This window comes from Cibotium barometz, chromosome 66 (genome assembly GCF_041138505.1).
Source record: "Cibotium barometz isolate CiBa-2024 chromosome 66, ASM4113850v1, whole genome shotgun sequence".
NCBI lineage: Eukaryota > Viridiplantae > Streptophyta > Polypodiopsida > Cyatheales > Cibotiaceae > Cibotium > Cibotium barometz.
The window spans coordinates 10,755,960-10,774,430 of NC_141111.1; the positions used below are offsets into that span (position 1 = coordinate 10,755,960).

General features: G+C 39.5%; 1 protein-coding gene across 1 annotated transcript; it reads right to left on the reverse strand.

The window, feature by feature from the left end:
- Positions 1–11,369: 11,369 nt before the first annotated feature.
- On the reverse strand, positions 11,370–13,459 carry LOC147602759 (uncharacterized). Its single transcript, XM_086797608.1, has 2 exons — positions 13,343–13,459; positions 11,370–11,906 (listed from the first exon to the last, which is right to left on the reverse strand). The coding sequence occupies exons 1-2, from the start codon at positions 13,457–13,459 to the stop codon at positions 11,370–11,372; spliced, it is 654 nt and encodes a 217-aa protein (XP_086653734.1).
- Between the last annotated feature and the right edge of the window lie 5,012 nt (positions 13,460–18,471).

Here is an 18,471-nt window from a genome sequence, read left to right on the forward strand (position 1 = left end):
GGGGTAATTATGGGTGACATAGTCTTTAATACCAAACATGTGTTAGAAAAAGAGTAGCTGGTGAAGAGGCTTATAGCCTTTTAGATGGCTATAAGCCTTTTAGATGACATAGTCTTGAATACCAAACATGTGTTAGAAAAAGAGTAGCTGGTGAAGAGGCTTATAGCCTTTTAGATGGCTTCTCTAGATATATAACCAAGTTTCTATCACACCTTAGGATTAGCACAAGAATGCATTCACTATGATGCAAGAGGCACATTTTCCTATCAAGTTATGCCCTTTGGACTAACTAATGCCCCTACTACATTTTAACACATCTTTAAAAGACTATCTATAGAAGTTTTAGAAGCATCGATGACTTGTGTGCTCACTCCCTGTGGAAGGACCACCTAGCTTGCTTGAGAAAAGTATTTCAAAGGTGTCAATTGTATTGAATATTTTTGAACCCATTGAAATACCAATTTTAGGTTAAGCATGGTATTATATTAGGAATATTGTGTCTAAAAATAGTATCTCCACAAATAAAAGTAAAGTGAAATTGATTTCGGAACTTCCTCTCTATGGAAGGAAGCACAAAGGTTTATGGGGAATGTCGGGTACTAAAGAAGGTTCATAGTATTCTATGCCAAGATTGCATGACCATTATATCGGCAACTTGTAGTCTTTGAGTGGACCGACGAATGTCAGCAAGCATACAATGAACTTAAGAAGGCCCTAGCAAGTGAACTAATCTTGAGACCCCCTAATTGGGACATAATCTTCTATGTGCATATTGATGCATCAAACTTTGCCATTAGGTGTGTGCTAGCACAACTAGGGGAGCACAAATTGGACTACCCTTAGATTTGCTTTGCCAACTAGTAGTAGGTAACTCAATGAGGTAGAAATGAATTACACTCCCACAAAAGAGAAGGGTTAGCCATGTTATATGCTTTAAAAAGTAGGTAACTCAATGAGGTAGAAATGAATTACAGTACCACAAAAAGAGAGGGTTAGCCATGGTATATGCTATAAAAAAAGTATAGACACTATCTTTTGGCCAACAAATTTGTGTTCTTCATGGATTGCCAGTTCTTGTTATATCTCGTTAATAAGCCCTGCACTATGAGAAGGATTATAGGATGGTTGGTCATGCTCTTGGAGTTTAACTTTATGGTCACTATAATAAAGGGAACACAACATGTATTGACTATAAGAAAGGGAACACAACATGTAATAGCTAAACATGTCATGAATTCTTGATAGCAAGCCTGCCACATAAGAATCGATGATGATCTCCTGGATGTGTGTTTATTTAAAATTGATATGTTGCTTAAATGGAGTGAGAAAATTTCACCAATAACTTGCTTATGGTTTTTCACAAGATCGACCATTGAATAAAGATATATGTGGCAGCTTATCAAGCTAGTTGTACCTTATCTACTGTGATAACTATACAAGTTAGGTAATATGATGTTCTATAGAGATGTGTACGTAAAGATGAATTTATGCAAGTTCCAGAGGAAGCACAGTCTAGAATTACTAGAGAACACTTCGCTAGGCAAGTGATAACATAGAAGGTTTCTCCAACCAAGCTTATGGCCAACATTATTTGGTGATGTGGCTAAACTTGGTAAAGGCTATAATGAGTGTCAACGACCTTATAGCATAATAGAGGGGCAAGATGCCCCACACCCTAGTAATAGTCCAACAATCCTTTGAAAAATGGAGACTTGATTTTGTAGGACTCATTAGTCCTGTCACACTAAAAGAACCCAAGACCTCTATATAATAGTAGCTTCCACTGACTACTTCACCAAGTGGGCAAGCTAGAGCTACTGCCCCCACTGATTACTTTACCAAGTGGACAAGCTAGAGATGAGCTTGTCAAAGGCTACGATGAGTGTCAATGGTTCCTTATACCACATCAGAGAGACCGAATGCCCCTCACCGAGCCCTCACCCTCATAATAGTCCAACAACCCTTTGGAAAATGGAGAATTAATTTTGTAGGACTCATTAGTCATGTCGCACTAAAAGAACCCAAGCCTACTATATGATAGTAGCCCACTGATTACTTTACCAAGTGGGAAAGGTAGAGCTACTAGGAAGATTGATGCTTATACCACTGCAAAATTTTATATGAGCAAGTCATCTCTAGATTTAGATGTCTCCTAGAGATTGTAAGTGACCAAGGATCATAGTTTATTAAGGACATGATTCATCACCTCATCACAGGCTTGATAATAGTGCACCCAAAACATTCACCTTCCTATCCACAAACCAATGGCCATGCAGAGAGCACGAATAAGATACTATGGTGCATTTTAACAAAAACTTTTCATGCAAGTCAAACTAAGGCAAACTGATTGGGAGGAGCACAATGGCTTTATGGGCGTATCGAACATCAGAGAAGGTAGCCCATTTCCATTAACGTATGGGGTTGATGCAGTTAAGCCTATGGAGTACATAGTTCCTAGTCTAAGAATCGTTGTCAACAAGAGATTAATAGAGAATGCAATGGCTAAAGGGTTGGTTGACTTAGAAAACCTGAAGAAAACTAAACTTATCATCATGCTAGATTGATGGCAGAAAAGCTCTGACTTAAAAAATGGTTTAACCAAAATGTTAAAGACAAGGAGCCTAAAGAGGACAAACTAGTATACCTAGAGAATATAATGGTGGCTAAAGGACTGGTTAACTTATAAAAGTTATAGAAAGTCAAGCTTATGCCATGCATGGATTGATGGTAGTAGAAAAGCTCCGACGTAGAAAATAGTTTGACCAAAACATTAAAGACAAGGAGCTTAAAGGCTTATGCCATGCATGGATTGATGGTAGTAGAAAAGCTCCGACGTAGAAAATAATTTGACCAAAACATTAAAGACAAGGAGCTTAAAGAGGGAACCCTAGTATTGTTGTACGAAACTGAGAGTAACAAATAGAAAAAGTAGCTTAAAGAGGGAACCCTAGTATTGTTGTACGAAACTGAGAGTAACAAATATAAAAAGTTAAACCTCAGAGGATTGAGACCTAGTGGGTACATCAATGGGACCAAATTGAAAAATTATTATGGACCCTTGACACAGGACATGTTAGCCTAAATCCATAAAAATAAACAAGAAAAGAAAGAACAAGATAGGGTGAAAAGCCTTTCACAAGAGGAGGCCCCTTTAGCCAAGATCAATAAAGCAAAATAAAGAATGGGTAAAACCTTGTCCATACACATGGCTACACTATCATCCCAGAAAGATGATGACCTAGATATTGAGCTCGTAAGGGTTAGTATTCAAGTGTCTGTGGTGGTGGAACACTAGCATAGCTCTATTAGACACAAGGGCCTATCACAATCTCATATCATGTGAAACATGGGGATCCTTGTGAAAACCAGAGTTAATATCAACCAATGTCAAGACTTGAAATTTAGATGGTAGCATATCTAAGGTTGAAGGGTCTCTAAATGAAAAATTCTTGTTGGCAATAACCTTATGTCGTTGGAAAGGTATAAGTCATGCCTACAAAGGTGTGATGAAAGAGTAGGTGTTGCTTGAAAGACCATGGATTGCTGTGTTAGATTATTCCGTACAAAGGAACAATGGCAGCCCATCCAAATGCAAACGAAAGATGGTGGCCCACAAAAAGGTACCTTTTTGGTCCAAATTTCGAAATAGGATCTGACTAGACAATGGTTTTAATGCATTAAGTTCCAAGGATGAGTTGATGAGCCAAGGGGTCAACACTAGGAAAAGGTACATGAAAAGGCACTACAAGGCAAAAGGTCCAACAGTTCCCAAAAGCGTCAAAGTTTCATATCATCTATTGAGATATCAAGCTCAACTAGTGCGACGGACATTGATAACCCACCTGGGTAATAGCTTCCGTACTTATGCCACTGGCATGGTTGGTGAGATTATGGTTGTGTGCCACCAGTGGATGAAAGGCTGTGTGAATGCCACTTTGGAGTACTAGAGTTATGGCATAATTATAGCGCCACCTCATATAGTCGGGTTTACACTATAGACTGATCATTGTATGTTGTTGTATGTTGTTGTAAGAGAGTACTTTCCCTTTATATATATACTCTTATCTTTTAGTTATATGGTTGTAGAGAAGAGAAGAAGATAGAACAAAATTCAACCATCCATCTCTCTTTTGTGTCTTGCACTCTCGTGTGTCTATGTATGCTTACAAGGAACTGTAGCGCTCCCTCTCCCTCGCATTCTCTTTTGTGTCTTGCACTCTAGCTCTCCCTCTCCCTCGCATTCTCTTTATGGTGTCAAAGCTCCGATTCGTGTGAGAGCTAAGGAGGCAAGCAAAAGGAAAGAAAAAGCAAGGAAGGAAGCAATACATGGGTAAGAGCATCATTGTCTCTTCCCCTTCTTGTGTAGGGGTAGAAGCATGTTAACGTGCACAAAAAATGCTGTCCCAGACAATGCTAGTTAGTAGTGCTTGTTAGCATACATTCGAGAGCCAAGAATATGTCCATTTTGAAATAAACTTTCCATAATTAATGTTAAATTTACTCGACACCAAATTCAAATGTAGCATCTTTTCAGTTACTGAAGTCATGGTGTAGTGGATGAGCGCTCTCTCTCTCTCTCTCTCTCTCTCTCTCTCTCTCTCTCTCTCTCTCTCTCTCTCTCTCTATCTTTCTGTCTCTGTGTCTCTCTCTCTCTCTCTCGCTCTCTCGAGGTTCTCCATGATCTGTGTAAGGCAAGCTCTCTCTCTCTCTCTCTCTCTCTCTCTCTCTCTCTCTCTCTCTCTCTCTCTCTCTCTCTCTCTTGTGATGCTGCTCAAACAGTCTCACCCTCTCCCTTGGCCTCGCATTCTCTCCGTGTAGCCCACTTCCTCCCCATCTCATAGAGTTATGGCGAACCATACCTTGCAATCTGATCTGGTAAGTTTACTTGCGCATTCAAGGGCAGCAGATGAAGGTAGCAGAAGGGATCCTTTACAGACAATGAATCCGAACTTGGAGGACCCAACTTGTACTACCATTAGGGATTATGAGAGACAAAGAAAGAGGAAACAACGAGAGAAGAAAAAACTTAAGTAGGTTCAGGTTCGAGAGCTTGCCTTTGAGGAGGAAAAGAAGAAGAAAATCTCGTCAGAGATTGTGGCACTGTTCAAGAGGAGGACTGAAGGAATTAGTACAGAAGACAACCAAGAAATTTGGAATCTAGTATCTCATCATCGTGTCGTGCAAGCAGTGTGTCCAGAGGAGTCTATTATTCAAAGTGCAATCATGTGCAATGTTCGTAACACCTTGGCGCTTGTAAAGTAGCCAAGCTGTAATGAGAGGAGTTGTATTTGAAGCATACAGCATTGTCCATGATGTTGAATTCAAAGGAGAACGTGCAAATGTCAAAAGTCTCGAGACTCCTTAAAGTTCCGCGTCGATCCTTGTACAAGGCTAAATTGCGGGTGACATCGAATGTTGACGGTGGAATGTTTTCATTGGCTGCCCGTCGTAGCACAATCACAGATGAAATGAAGGAGCTGGTTTACACATTTTGGAGGGATGAGACACGTGTATCCCCTAACAAAAAAGATGTTTGTCGAAAGAGGATGGGGAGAAAAAATTACATAAAGCACCCTGTACACCTCCTTGATGAACCTCAGGTAATTGATCTAACCAAAGCACCATTATTCGAGTACACTAAAAAGCATGTCAAACTTTACAGTTAGCATACTGGTTGTTATTTACACTGTGGTTGTTTATGGTTTATTCTAGCTAGAACATGCTATACTGTATATGCTAGTTCAAATCTTCAATATGTTGATCACCTTACAGAGTGTGTTATTTATCATATTAGTAATGCTAATTAGTATACAAGCCATACCTGGAGGCACACTGTAAATGCTAGTTAGCAGACTGTGTATGCTAGTTAGCATACTCTATGTGCTAATTAGCACACTCTACATGCTAGAACATGTTATACTGTATCTGCTAGTTCAAATCTTCAATATGTTGATCACCTTACAGAGTGCGTTATTTATCATATTAGTAATGCTAATTAGTATACAAGCCATACCTGGAGGCACACTGTAAATGCTAGTTAGCAGATTGTGTATGCTAGTTAGCATACTCTATGTGCTAATTAGCACACTCTACATGCTAGTTAGTATACAAGCCATACCTGGAGGCACACTGTAAATGCTAGTTAGCAAACTGTGTATGCTAGTTAGCATACTCTATGTGCTGATTAGCACACTCTACATGCTAGCATGTAAATGCTAGTAAGCATGCTGTGAGTGCTAGTTCGCATATGGTAGGTGCTGATTAGCATACTGTAAGTGCTAGTTAGCATACTTTAAGTGCTAGTTAGCATATTCTAAGTGCTAGTTAGCATACTCAAGGTGCTAGTTAGCATAATGTAGGTGCATCTTAGCATACTGTAAGTGCTAGTTAGCATATGATTAGTGATAGTTAGCACTCTGTATGTGCTTATTAGCATACTGTGAGTGCTAATTAGCATACTTTAAGTGCTGGTTAGCATACTGTGAGTGCTAATTAGCATACTTTAAGTGCTGGTTAGCATACTGTAAGTGCTACTTAGCATACTAAATGTGCTAGTTAACATAATGAATGTGCTTATTAGCATACTGTTTGTGCTAGTTTAGCACTGTTTGTGTTAGTTAGCACTGTTTATGCTAGTTAGCACACTGAATGTACCAATTAGCTAACTGAATGTGCTACTTAGCATACTGAATGTACCAATTAGCCTATTGAATGTGTTAGTTAGCATACTGTCAGTGCTAGTTAGCATTCTGCAAGTGCTAGTTAGCATACTGTGAGTGCTAGTTAACATACTGCACATGCATGGAAGCATATTGTAAGTGCTAGTTAGCATACTGTAAGTGCTAGTCACATGCATGGAAGCATATTGTAAGTGCTAGTTAGCATATTGTAAGTGCTAGTTAGCATACTGTAAGTGCTGGTTACATACAGTATGCTTCCATGCATGGCCTCTATACTAATTAGCATAACTAGCATAATAACCGCCTTCTAACTCTCATAATTGCAGGTTGAGCTCTTCTACAGATTCAAAGAAAAGCATCTAGATTGCAAAATAGGTATGAGAATGTTTGAGATGATGAAGCCATTTTTTGTACGGCGGCTGAAAGATAGATACACATGCTACTGCGAATATCATGTGCAGATGTCCTTTTTTAAAGGACACACTTAACCATATGCGGTCTCAGTCATTCGGGCTGCATGGAGCCCAATGCAGATGTACATGCAGCGTTTGCGTCAGAGGTGATGAAACTAGCAGGGGTTGCATGGCTTTATGTCAAACTTTCAAAGGTGTCACACATTTATGGGAGTCAGTTCTCTGCCTGAAGCAGATAGATGCTGGTTACCACAATAGTGAGTGTTTGATGGGCGAATGTAAGAAATGTGGTGTGAAAAAGCTAGAAACATGCTGCTTAGAGACACAAAGCCCAGGTAAGAATATCTTTGTAAAATTGTTTGCATATGTGGAGGCAACAGATAAGCACGGAGACAAAAAAAGAGAAAAGATCTTGTGACTAAAGAAATGCAGTGCTGGGAGTTTCTTCAACTCTTACAGGACCAAGCTGAAGGTTTTTATCAAACATAACTATATCGCTCGTCTCGATGGCAAGCACAACAGTTCAAGGATTGTATTCTTAGATTTCCTGACGATGTGGTTGTGTCGGTTGTAGACTTTGCAGAAAACTATGCATTCAAGGAGCAAAATGAGATTCAATCCATGCATTGGCACTCAAGTCAAGTAACTATTTTTGTGCACATAACATACTACCGCAGAGAAGGGGAAGTAGTCAAGAAAATCCACTTCTTCATATCAGATGACAAAGTGCATGACACATTGTTTGTCCAACATTGTTTTATGCTACATTGTGGCTGGTTACAGAGAGAAGGCGTCACTCCAAAATGTCACTGGGTCTGGTCAGATGGTGCTGCCTCACAGTTTAAGGCTGCTAGGCCTTTCTATTTTGTTGCAAGGTATGCTGGACTGACAGGAATGGAGATGAGCTAGTTCTTCTTTGGATCAGGACATGGCAAGGGAGAGCATGACGGTGCAGGCGCAGTTGTTAAAAGATCGTTGACACATGAACAGCTGAAGCCTAATGGGGCCACTTTAAAGTGTGTTGCAAATGTGGTTGCCTATTGCCAAGTAGTGCTTTGTGTCGGTGACACTTTTGCAGTGAATCCGGATGCTACAACCAATGATGAGAATGTAGACTTTTACTTGGTAAAGTGCATTGCAGCCCAGTAAAAGAAAAGGCAAAACAAGGTTACATTGATGAGTGGAACAATGTAATTGACAAAGGCTCTTATGTCGTGCAAGGACTGTATTACAAGCAAGTGGATGCATACACCTTCAAACTAGACTACAATCAACCTGTTGTTCACATACTTTCAAATCTTGTACGTTGTACCAAGATACCCATGAAACACATGCAAAAGAGAAGACAAATGTACACAATCACCCCCGAAGATTATGAAGCAATCTATAACAGCATGCCATTTGGTTTTTGACATGAGCGTCGTGGTCTTTTATTCTATTTTGTATCTTGTGTATGCTTACTACTACCACAGTATATGCTAATTGTGTACTAACAAGCTTCTACAAAGTGTGTGCTAGTTAGCATAAAGCGTATGCTAACTAGCATACAGTGTATCCTAACTAGCATATAAAGTATGCTAACTAGTATATAGTATAGGCTAACTAGCATATACTATATGCTAACTCGCACAGTATATGTTAACTGTATACTAATTACCTAATTTATATTGTGTGCTTACTAGCATATAGCGTATGCTAACTAGCATATAGTATATGCCAACTAGCATATAGTGTATGCTAACTAGCACAGTATATGCTAACTGTATGCACACTAGCTACTATATAGCGTGTGCTTACTAGCATACAGTATATGCTAACTAGCATATAGTCTATGCTAACTACCGCAGTATATGATAATTGTTTACTAACAAGCTTCTACATAGTGTGTGCTAACTAGCATAAAGCGTATGTTAACTAGCATACAGTATATGCTAGTTAGCATATACTAGCAAACAGTATATGCTGACTAACAAGCTTCTACATACTATATGCTAACTAGCAAACAGTATATGCTGACTAGCATATACAGTATATGCTGACTAACAAGCTTCTACAAAGTGTGTGCTAGCTAGCATAAATCGTATGCTAACTAGCATACAGTGTATGCTAACTAGTATATATAGTATGCTAACTAGTATATAGTATAGGCTAACTAGCATATACTGTATGCTAACTCGCACAATACATGTTAACTGTATACTAACTACCTAATTTATATTGTGTGCTTACTAGCATATAGCGTATGCTAACTAGCATACAGTATATGCTAACTAGCATACAGTATATCATATAGGGTATGCTAACTAGCATATAGGGTATGCTAACTAGCACAGTATATGCTAACTGTATACTCACTAGCTACTATATAGCGTGTGCTTACTAGCATACAGTATATGCTAACTAGCATATATTGTATGCTAACTACCACAGTATATGATAATTATTTACTAACAAGCTTCTACATAGTGTGTGCTAACTAGCATAAAGCGTATGCTAACTAGCATACAGTATATGCTAGTTAGCATATACTGTATGCTAACTATAGCAAACAGTATATGCTGACTAGCATATACAGTATATGCTAACTAGCATATAGTGTATGCTAACAAGCACAGTATATGCTAAATGTATACTAACTAGCTGCTATATAGTGTGCTAACTAGCATACAGGATTATGCTAACTAGCATATGGTGTATGCTAACTACCACAGTATATGCTAACTGTATACTTGCTACTTTATAGTGTGTGCTACCTAACAAAAAACCCAATACATAATTCTGTAACACATAAAAATGGAATAGTAGGAGGCAACTGTTGAAAAGATTATCTCATCATTAACTTCCAACATCAAATAACATTACATAGGGTTTAATTTTACAATGAGTCACACCCGCCAAAAATCTTTAGGCCTCCTCAGAGGGCGTTTGTAGTGACCGGGCTTTTTTGCTCTCTCCTTTTTCTCTGCTTTCTCCTTTTCCTCTGCTTTTTCCTTTCTCTCAGCTTCTAGGTCGCCTCTCTGCTGTTCCTTTTCTTTTCTTTCCCTCTCCAGCCTAGCTTTCTCCTCTCTCTCTGCTTCTAGGTCATCTTCCTTTTGTTTGCGACGAAGTTCTGCTTGTCTCTCAGCCTCTAGCAACTATTTAATGACTGCATCAGAGAAGTTATCAGAGTCTGTATCAAAGAAATTGTCAGCCACATACGCTGCCCGATCATCCGACTGCAGCTAAAGAAAAAGCCAGTCTTTCAAAGTTTCTATAAGAAACTGTTGTCTCTCCTCAGCACTTTGGTCCTCTAGCTTCGGAGTAACGAGCCAAGCTTGTGCTGGGTTCTGAAACACTTTGTAGAGGCTATCATCAATCAGAAGCGTGTTTTGGGCGTTGTACGTCGGATTGTATTTCCAAAACAAGGCTAAATCTTTCATAAACACAGGTTTATTCAAGATCTGCCAGGGTTGCGGACTGCAATGCTCTTACGCAAAAAAATCGACAATCCTTGGCACCTGCAAATTAAAAACAGCCCTGCAAATATTCATGACTTTACGATGCATGCTTGTGCTCCAAATATACACACTGAAGAACTGAAGACACCAGTCCAAAAACATGTGGCTGTCCTTACGACAGAACACCTGCTTATCCTCTACATTGTATTTTAACATTTCATCTGCATATGCAGGGGGCTTTTCGCCGAAGTGAGTCTCTACCACCCTCAGTAAAAGACCGTTGAGATCTAGTAAAAGAGCCCTTTTTTCATCACATAGTCGCTTAGGCACCAATATTGGGTCTGGAAGAGGATACCATTCAGTATATATAACCTCCCCTGATGGGTGAACATAATTTAGGCGCTCAAAAATTCTACGGGCACGCTGTGAATATCGTTCGAGCCGCTTTTCAATCTCCAATTTTTCTCTCCTTATCTGCCTGACTTTGCGGACTCGCCATTTCCATAATTTCTGTCATTGCATGGCAGCATTTACATCAGTCAAGGCAATTAATGCCAGTTTCTCTTCCTCTGCAAAGAAACAGCGATACGAAGTGAAGAAGTTCATAGATTGGTAGAAAATTATAATGGACTGCTGCTCAACATTATATTACACAAAGACATTTTCACCGGGAAAATAAAAAAAATTACATGACAGCCACAAGAGGCATTAGGTTTTCAAAATGGCATAGCCATAAGAGCGAAGGGCATAGGTATGGGAACACTAAGTAAAGGCTAAACAACTGAACAGTGACAGTTGCCTGCTTACAGTACAGAATCTAGGCAAAAAAAGGAAAGGTCTTAACACAGTTTTTTGCAAGCTCTTGAGCGGGTGGCTTTCTTTTCACCTTTGGTGCTTTCAGCTTTGTCCTCCATCTTCTTTGGGGAACCATATCCGTTGCTTGCAGTTTCTTTAGGTACCTCTTCCGGGCCCACTTTTCTCTTTGCCTTAGCCTTTCGCAAAAAACCTTCGAGAGGGCTGTTATCACCAACTTCCTGCGGGTCCTCTATGCTGTTAGTCTTCAATGTTTCCCCTGATGCACTGGCACTAGCCATTGTCTGTTGAGAAGTTTTTACTGTGTCAGTTGCAGTAGGCATGCCACGCGCATGAGGAACCATGACAAAAAAATCATCTTCTTCTGATTTATTGCTCATGTCACCGCCTTCCTCTGTTGTTTTCATGCTTGCACTTTGCATTTGCTGGGATCCCGCATCTACTCCTTCATTCATTGTATCTAGCTCACCACCCTTCTCAGTCGAAGGGTTCTCAGTTTGCAGCCTTTCCCTTACCTTTGGTGTCATGCACACTGCCCACATCATGTAGGGGCTTTGAGAGGCCTGCAACAAAAAAATCTTTGATTATACCCTTTATAAGCATGTCATGTATGCTACATAGTATGTTTCATATACTAACTATGTGTGCAGCTAAGCCAGTATGCTAATTAGCTAGCATAATCATATATGCTAACTAGAATATCAAGTATGCTAACAAGCATACCAGGTGTGCTAACTAGTAAACCTTATAATCTCTAAGCAATTCAAGTGTACCCAAAAGCTTCTATGTGCTTACTAGAGCACAGTATATCTAACATGCTTAATCAAGTATGCTAATTAGCATATCCAGTATGCTAGTTAGCATACAGGATATGCTAATTAGCATATCCAGTATACTAACCAGCATACTGGATATGCTAATTAGTATATCTTGTATGCTAACTATCATTCCAGCTAGCATATCCAGTATGCTAATAAGCATATCCAATATGCTAACTAGCATACCTAGTATGCTAACTAGTAGACCTTATAACCTCTAAGCTAATCCAATATGCTCCAAAATGCTTACTAGCATATAAAAATTGGTAATTAGTATATCCAACATGCTTAATAGCATATCAAGTATGCTAACTAGCATATTCAGTATGCTAATTAGCATAGCCAGTATGCTAACTTAGCATAGCCAGTATGCTAGTTAGCATACAGGATATGCTAATTAGCATATCCTGTATGCTAATTAGCGTTTCAGATAGCAATCTAATATGCTAACTAGCATACTGGATATGCTAATTAGCATTCAATATGCTAACTCCGGTATGCTAATAAGCATACCCAATATACTTATTAGCATATTGGATATGCTAATTAGCATCCACTCATCCAACTAGCATATCCAGTGTGCTAGTTAGCATACTGGTTACGCTAATTAGCGTATCTTGTATGCTAGTTAGCGTATCCAGTATCCTAACTAGCATATCCGTTGTGTTTATTAGCATTCTGGATACGCTTTTTAGCATATCCGGTATGCTAGTTAGCATGCTAGTTAACATATCCCGTATGCGCTTGTAACTATGTTCCAGGTGCCTCGGGTCACTTCTTCTCGGGCGGACTAGTGGGAAAAGGCTTGGAACTATAAAAACCAATTTCTCTTGTTTGTAACTTATATTCTCCCATTTATGCAATAGACGTGGAGTGTTCTCTCCCCCTCTCTCTTGCAACTCTAATCTAGCAGGTGTGGTATGCTTAGGGTTTGGGTTTGGGTGTGATTAGTGCTGATTGCTCGTCCTCTCTTGCTTCCCTCTTGCTTTTTTTCTTGCTCTTGCTTGAGTGATTAGGCTATCACACCTCGATCGGCTTCCATATCTTCGTGGGAGCGGTTGCACCACCCGTAGAATTAGGAACTACCTCGGTGTGACAAGAAGTGCGGGAGGATCGTGGACGAAGAGCGGCTATCCACACGTGACAGTGGAGCTCTTGAGCATAGCTCAAGCTCGGCGGACCGGCAACTTCCCATGACACGTTGGGGTTAGCTTAACAGCTTTGGCACCGCTTTGCCAAGGAGCCCCAATCCATTTCTTGTCGAAGCCTTCCTTGTTCAAATCCGACGGAGTCTCCATTGCCCGGTGTCAAGTAAGTAACTATGGCATTCGGTTTTGGGTTGTTTGATTTGTTATGATCACATCATTAGATTAGTCGTGGCATTGTTAATCCACCTATCAAATCCCCATCTCAAAACGCATCACCATTAAGGAGTAATTAGAGAGCAAAGAAAAATGATTAAAGGGTGATTAATAGTGAGATTAGAGAGGATTAATTTTTAGTTAAGTTAGAGAGTCTGCACCCACGTACCACATCCCCTTGATCCCTAAATTGACATTGTGAGCTTAGCAAAGGGGAGTGGCACAACAATTGCACCCATGGATATCACATACACAACCAATGTGGGTGACTCATGCTGAAATTCCATGAAGTTGGAGACCTTGTATCCCACCTAGAGGCCTTTAACCAAATATGTGAGGCATTTGAAATTAAAGATGATACAACAACAAAGGTCCATATCTTTGGACTAAGCCTTGAAGGCAAGGCAGTGCAATGGTTCCAATCCTTGGAACCTTGGCACAAAGGCACTTTCAAAGCAGTGAAAGAGGCCTTCACTCTGGGATTTGCACCATACGAGCCCAAATGGAGCCCCGTTATCCAATTGTTCCAACTCGAACAAAAGCTAAAGGAAACCTTACACAACTACATTGCACATATCAAGTACCTCGATTCGCATTGCGAAGAAAGGGAAAAATAGAGTGACAAGCAATTAATGGACCGTTTCCTCTTGGGTTTGCACAATCCAAAGCTTCATGACTATCTGTTGAGGACCCCTTAACCTTTGATCAAGCTTGCAAATGGGCGATTTCTCTTTATGACAATATGTGCGAAAGCAATTCTACCCAATTGGTCACTGAGCCAATGACAACCCAATGCCCATTTGTAACATTATGCTCATCTCCTCTTGGGCACCATGCATTAATGGTGGCACCGCGCCCCCACCCAACCACTCACACATAGAGCCACCACAACCATCTACAGTGCCTATTTTTCCACTCCAACCATTGCACCTCAGGGCAAACCCCATTGTTCATGGAAAGATCAAAACCTAGTCCATTTCCAAGCCCATCTAGCCCATGTGCTCCAACACCCTAAGGCACCCATAACACATCATATTCCTTTGAATGTGTCTCACATGGACCCTAAACCAATTGTTCACACCATAGGTGCACCTGTTGTTGTAGAGGGAAACCACCTCTTCAATGTTTCCTTTGCCATGGATCCTATATTCTCTCATCAAATGACAGGATTTAAAATATAGTACGGGTGCCCATTACATAAGTATGTGGACATAGTTGTCATAGAAACCTGCTAACCATATGTGGTTAACAAGCATTGAGAAGAGACAACACTCCATATATGAGAGGTCTAACTCTTTTGAGAAGAGACATCACAAACTCCATAAGAGAGGTCTAGCCATTGATGAGAAGCGACAACACTCCATATAAGAGAGGTCTCAAAGTAAGGAAGCACGAAGTGTGAACTGGCATGCCACTCTTTTCTTTGGGCCATACATACAAAGTAGTAGAGAATTGCTTGGGCTTCACATTGGTGTGTGTTTAACATGTCCAAGAGTTGGTTGTATATCATATTTAAATAATTTCATACTAGGTTTGTTACATAAGTGAGTGTATATTAAAATACTCTACATAAATTATAGAGGTGCAAATTGAATAATAAGAATAAGAGTCTCCTTTTCCATCTCTATGTAAAGTCTCTATATCTAATTCATTTCTAAACCCCAAACTCATGTGATATGATGAAGACTATACTAGTGGCATTGTTTTAAACACTATCGTAGAGGTCTTTTTTTAGTATAGATTAGGATATAAACCCTAGGTTCTTTGAGTTTGCCTAGACCATAACATTCCCACAACCTCTGAGGGATAATTTACATGCCTCAATGATAGCCTATATGAGGCTAAGTCTCAATAGTAATATGTGTGCCTTGATAATAACATTCTCAATGTAGCATTACAAACAAGAGATATATTTCTCACCTAGGTGAAGGCTCACACTAGAAAGAGTCTTGTAGGTGTGGTGTTAGAAGCCCACCTCTCCCCTTGAGTTCCATGCATTGCCAAGCCCCACTGCATTGTCACCTTCACTCATCTTGATTGAAGCAAAGCCATACAACCCATTAAAATGGTAAAACTCAATAAAAACTTTAGCAATAAATTCTACTCTAGCTCTTTTAGGTGAAAGAGCTACTAGAGAGAGAAATAATAGGCCCATTGTATCCCTTAGGCTCATTGTAAGATTTGTGACTAGTGATGTCAAACCCTAGGAAATACATTTGTATTGCCCCAAAAAATGTGCTTCATAGAGAGAGAGAGAGAGAGAGAGAGAGAGAGAGAGAGAGAGAGAGAGAGAGCGAGAGAGAGAGAGGCTTCAACAAAGTATTTACATGTGTATCCAAAGAAAAGGAAAGGAATAAAACTCATCATGCATGCAAAACCATTAAAGAAACATTGTGCCCAAAGATGTTTGTATGTTATTGTTTTCTCTCTAAACCTAGTAAGAGATTTAACTACCCTAAGGCCTCCCTTTCCATTTACAAAGGTGGGCCAAAAAGAGATGCAATGATAAGACAAGTGGATTTAAAAGACATTAAAATCTTTTATATCATGAGATAGTGCACTAGAAAGGAAGCACACATGATGTACTTTGAAACATGGAGCCTCTATAGCCTTACAACAAGGCGACAAAAAAGATATTTTGTTGTTTATTTGTTACAATCATGATGATTCAATTTATTTTATTGTTTATTTGTTACAATCATGATGATTCAATTTTTGTGAAGGTGGGGTTGCTTTCCATTACTTATTTTTCATGAGCTACCATGGAGCATTCTAATGTTTAAAGGAAAAGTGCACCACTTGTTATATATAAAAATATATCTTTTTAAGTGAGGTTGAAAAATATATGTTGATTATTATTTTGATGAGAGTGTATTTATAGTAAACATGTTAAAGGCTTGATAAATCTATATGTAAACAACACCCCATTATAATGGTTTAATAAAAATTGTAGATAATGTGCTCCATAAATCAAATACTCAATGGATAGAACAAGGTCACGTGGACCTTTGTATAGAGTGTGGCTTGAAGCTTTTGTGTAGTAGAGTTTGAGTATAGATATAGATGATGCCAAACTTTTTGCAAACAATATGCATGGGAGCTTGTGTGTAATCCACATGTTGTGTGGAGACTCCACTTGAAGGCACCACACACATACACACACACCTAGCCATGTCAATCCATCAATGGGTGTCCAATCACAATGGGAGGAAAGAACTCTATTTGTCCTTCCCATGCTTGCAAAAGCCATCCTAGGGTGTTTTCCTCCTCATCAATGTGCTCATTAGCCTTCCATCTTACATATAGGTCGTTTCATGCAAGGCCATTGTCCTCTTTGAGTGCACTTACACACGCCATTCTTTTGCTAGGGTGTTTTCCTCCTCATCAATTTGATTGTTAGCCTTCCATGTGCTACATATTGGCCGTTTCATGCAAGGGCATTATTGTCCTTGAGGGCACTTACACACCATACCTTATACCTGGGGGCAAAGCTTTGGACAAGGAAGGATCCCTTAGCCATCATGAACACCCGAAACAAATGTGAGCAATGTGAGCATTGTGATTTATAGGTCTTCCAAGTGAACATTCTCCTTTCTGAAGGTCTTTTATACTCAGTCATAGTGGAAGCCCATTTGGGCATTGGTAAATATGCAATGGGTAAGCAATCTTTTGTGCTAATGTCCCTTGCATCCCTTCAAACCTCTTGAGTCCCATGAGGATGAACTTTGGCATTATGAAGTTTCCACGAAGAGGTAGGAAGCCTATGTGAGCATTGTGATTATAGGTCTTGCAAGTGAACATTTTCCTTTCCAAAGGCCTTTTGTACTCGTTCATAGTGGAAGCCCATTCGGGCATTGGTGAATATGCAATGGGTAAGTAATCTTTTGTGCTAATTTTCCACAAGTAGGAATAGATTCTCTACCCTACAATATACACTTGGCTCTTACACAAAACGAACATCTCTATGATGAATTAGCCTTTCCCAAGCGCTTTTTCTTGCTCATTAGCCATTTGTTAGCCCATCATTAGCCATTTGTTAGCCCATCAAATCCATGTGACAACTTTGAGAGAACCTTACTTTGACTATGTTGGATCACTTAGATCCATAGACGTGCCCATTGGCACATCATTATGATATACGAATAGGTGTTAGAGACCTTTCCCTTTGATGTGCCCATTGACATACAGATAGGTGTTAGAGACCTTTCCCTTTGAAAAGGAGTGGCTCTCATTTTTCATGTTCCTAAGCTATGGGTCCTTTTCATTCGCCTATCCCCATTTGTTGTGAAGAATACCTATAAATTAGTGATTTAGGAAAAAAATGCAATTAAAAAAAGGAAGCAACCAATCTTGATTAGACATGTTAGAAGTCTTTGGAATTTCCAAAAGTAGAAATGATGATTAGTTACATTGCAATGACTAGCTTGTTGCCATGCCAAATATGAGGAGGTAAGATGTTTGGAGGTGTATCTATTAGGGCTCCTCTTGCAACACCACTATAGAATTTGTTCACAAACACAGTGTAGTCTTGATGTAGCTAATGCTATTTTGCAAAGCTATGATTGGCGCCTACAAAACAAAAAATGACAAGACCACCAAGTTTATAGTCCTTGGTGGACAACATGAGAGATGATTGCTTTGTCAGATTTCAGTTTTAGAGTTGGTTGGAAACCAACTGTTACTTGTCTGTGGAGATAGGCATGCTAAGAATAATGTCGCCACCATTGGTCGAGCCTCCCCTCTTAGAACTAGACTAGTTGCCTAGATGGAGAAGTAGACATGTGGTAAGTCATGGGGGTTGGGCTACTCAGCTTGCTTTTTAACGACTACCATATCGTTTCTATAATTAAAAAAAGGGAAATTATTTTTAACCTATCAAGAAATTTATGTACTTTGCTAAAAAAAACTTGCATATTTTATCTCATCCCATCAAAATTGATGGTTAAGAC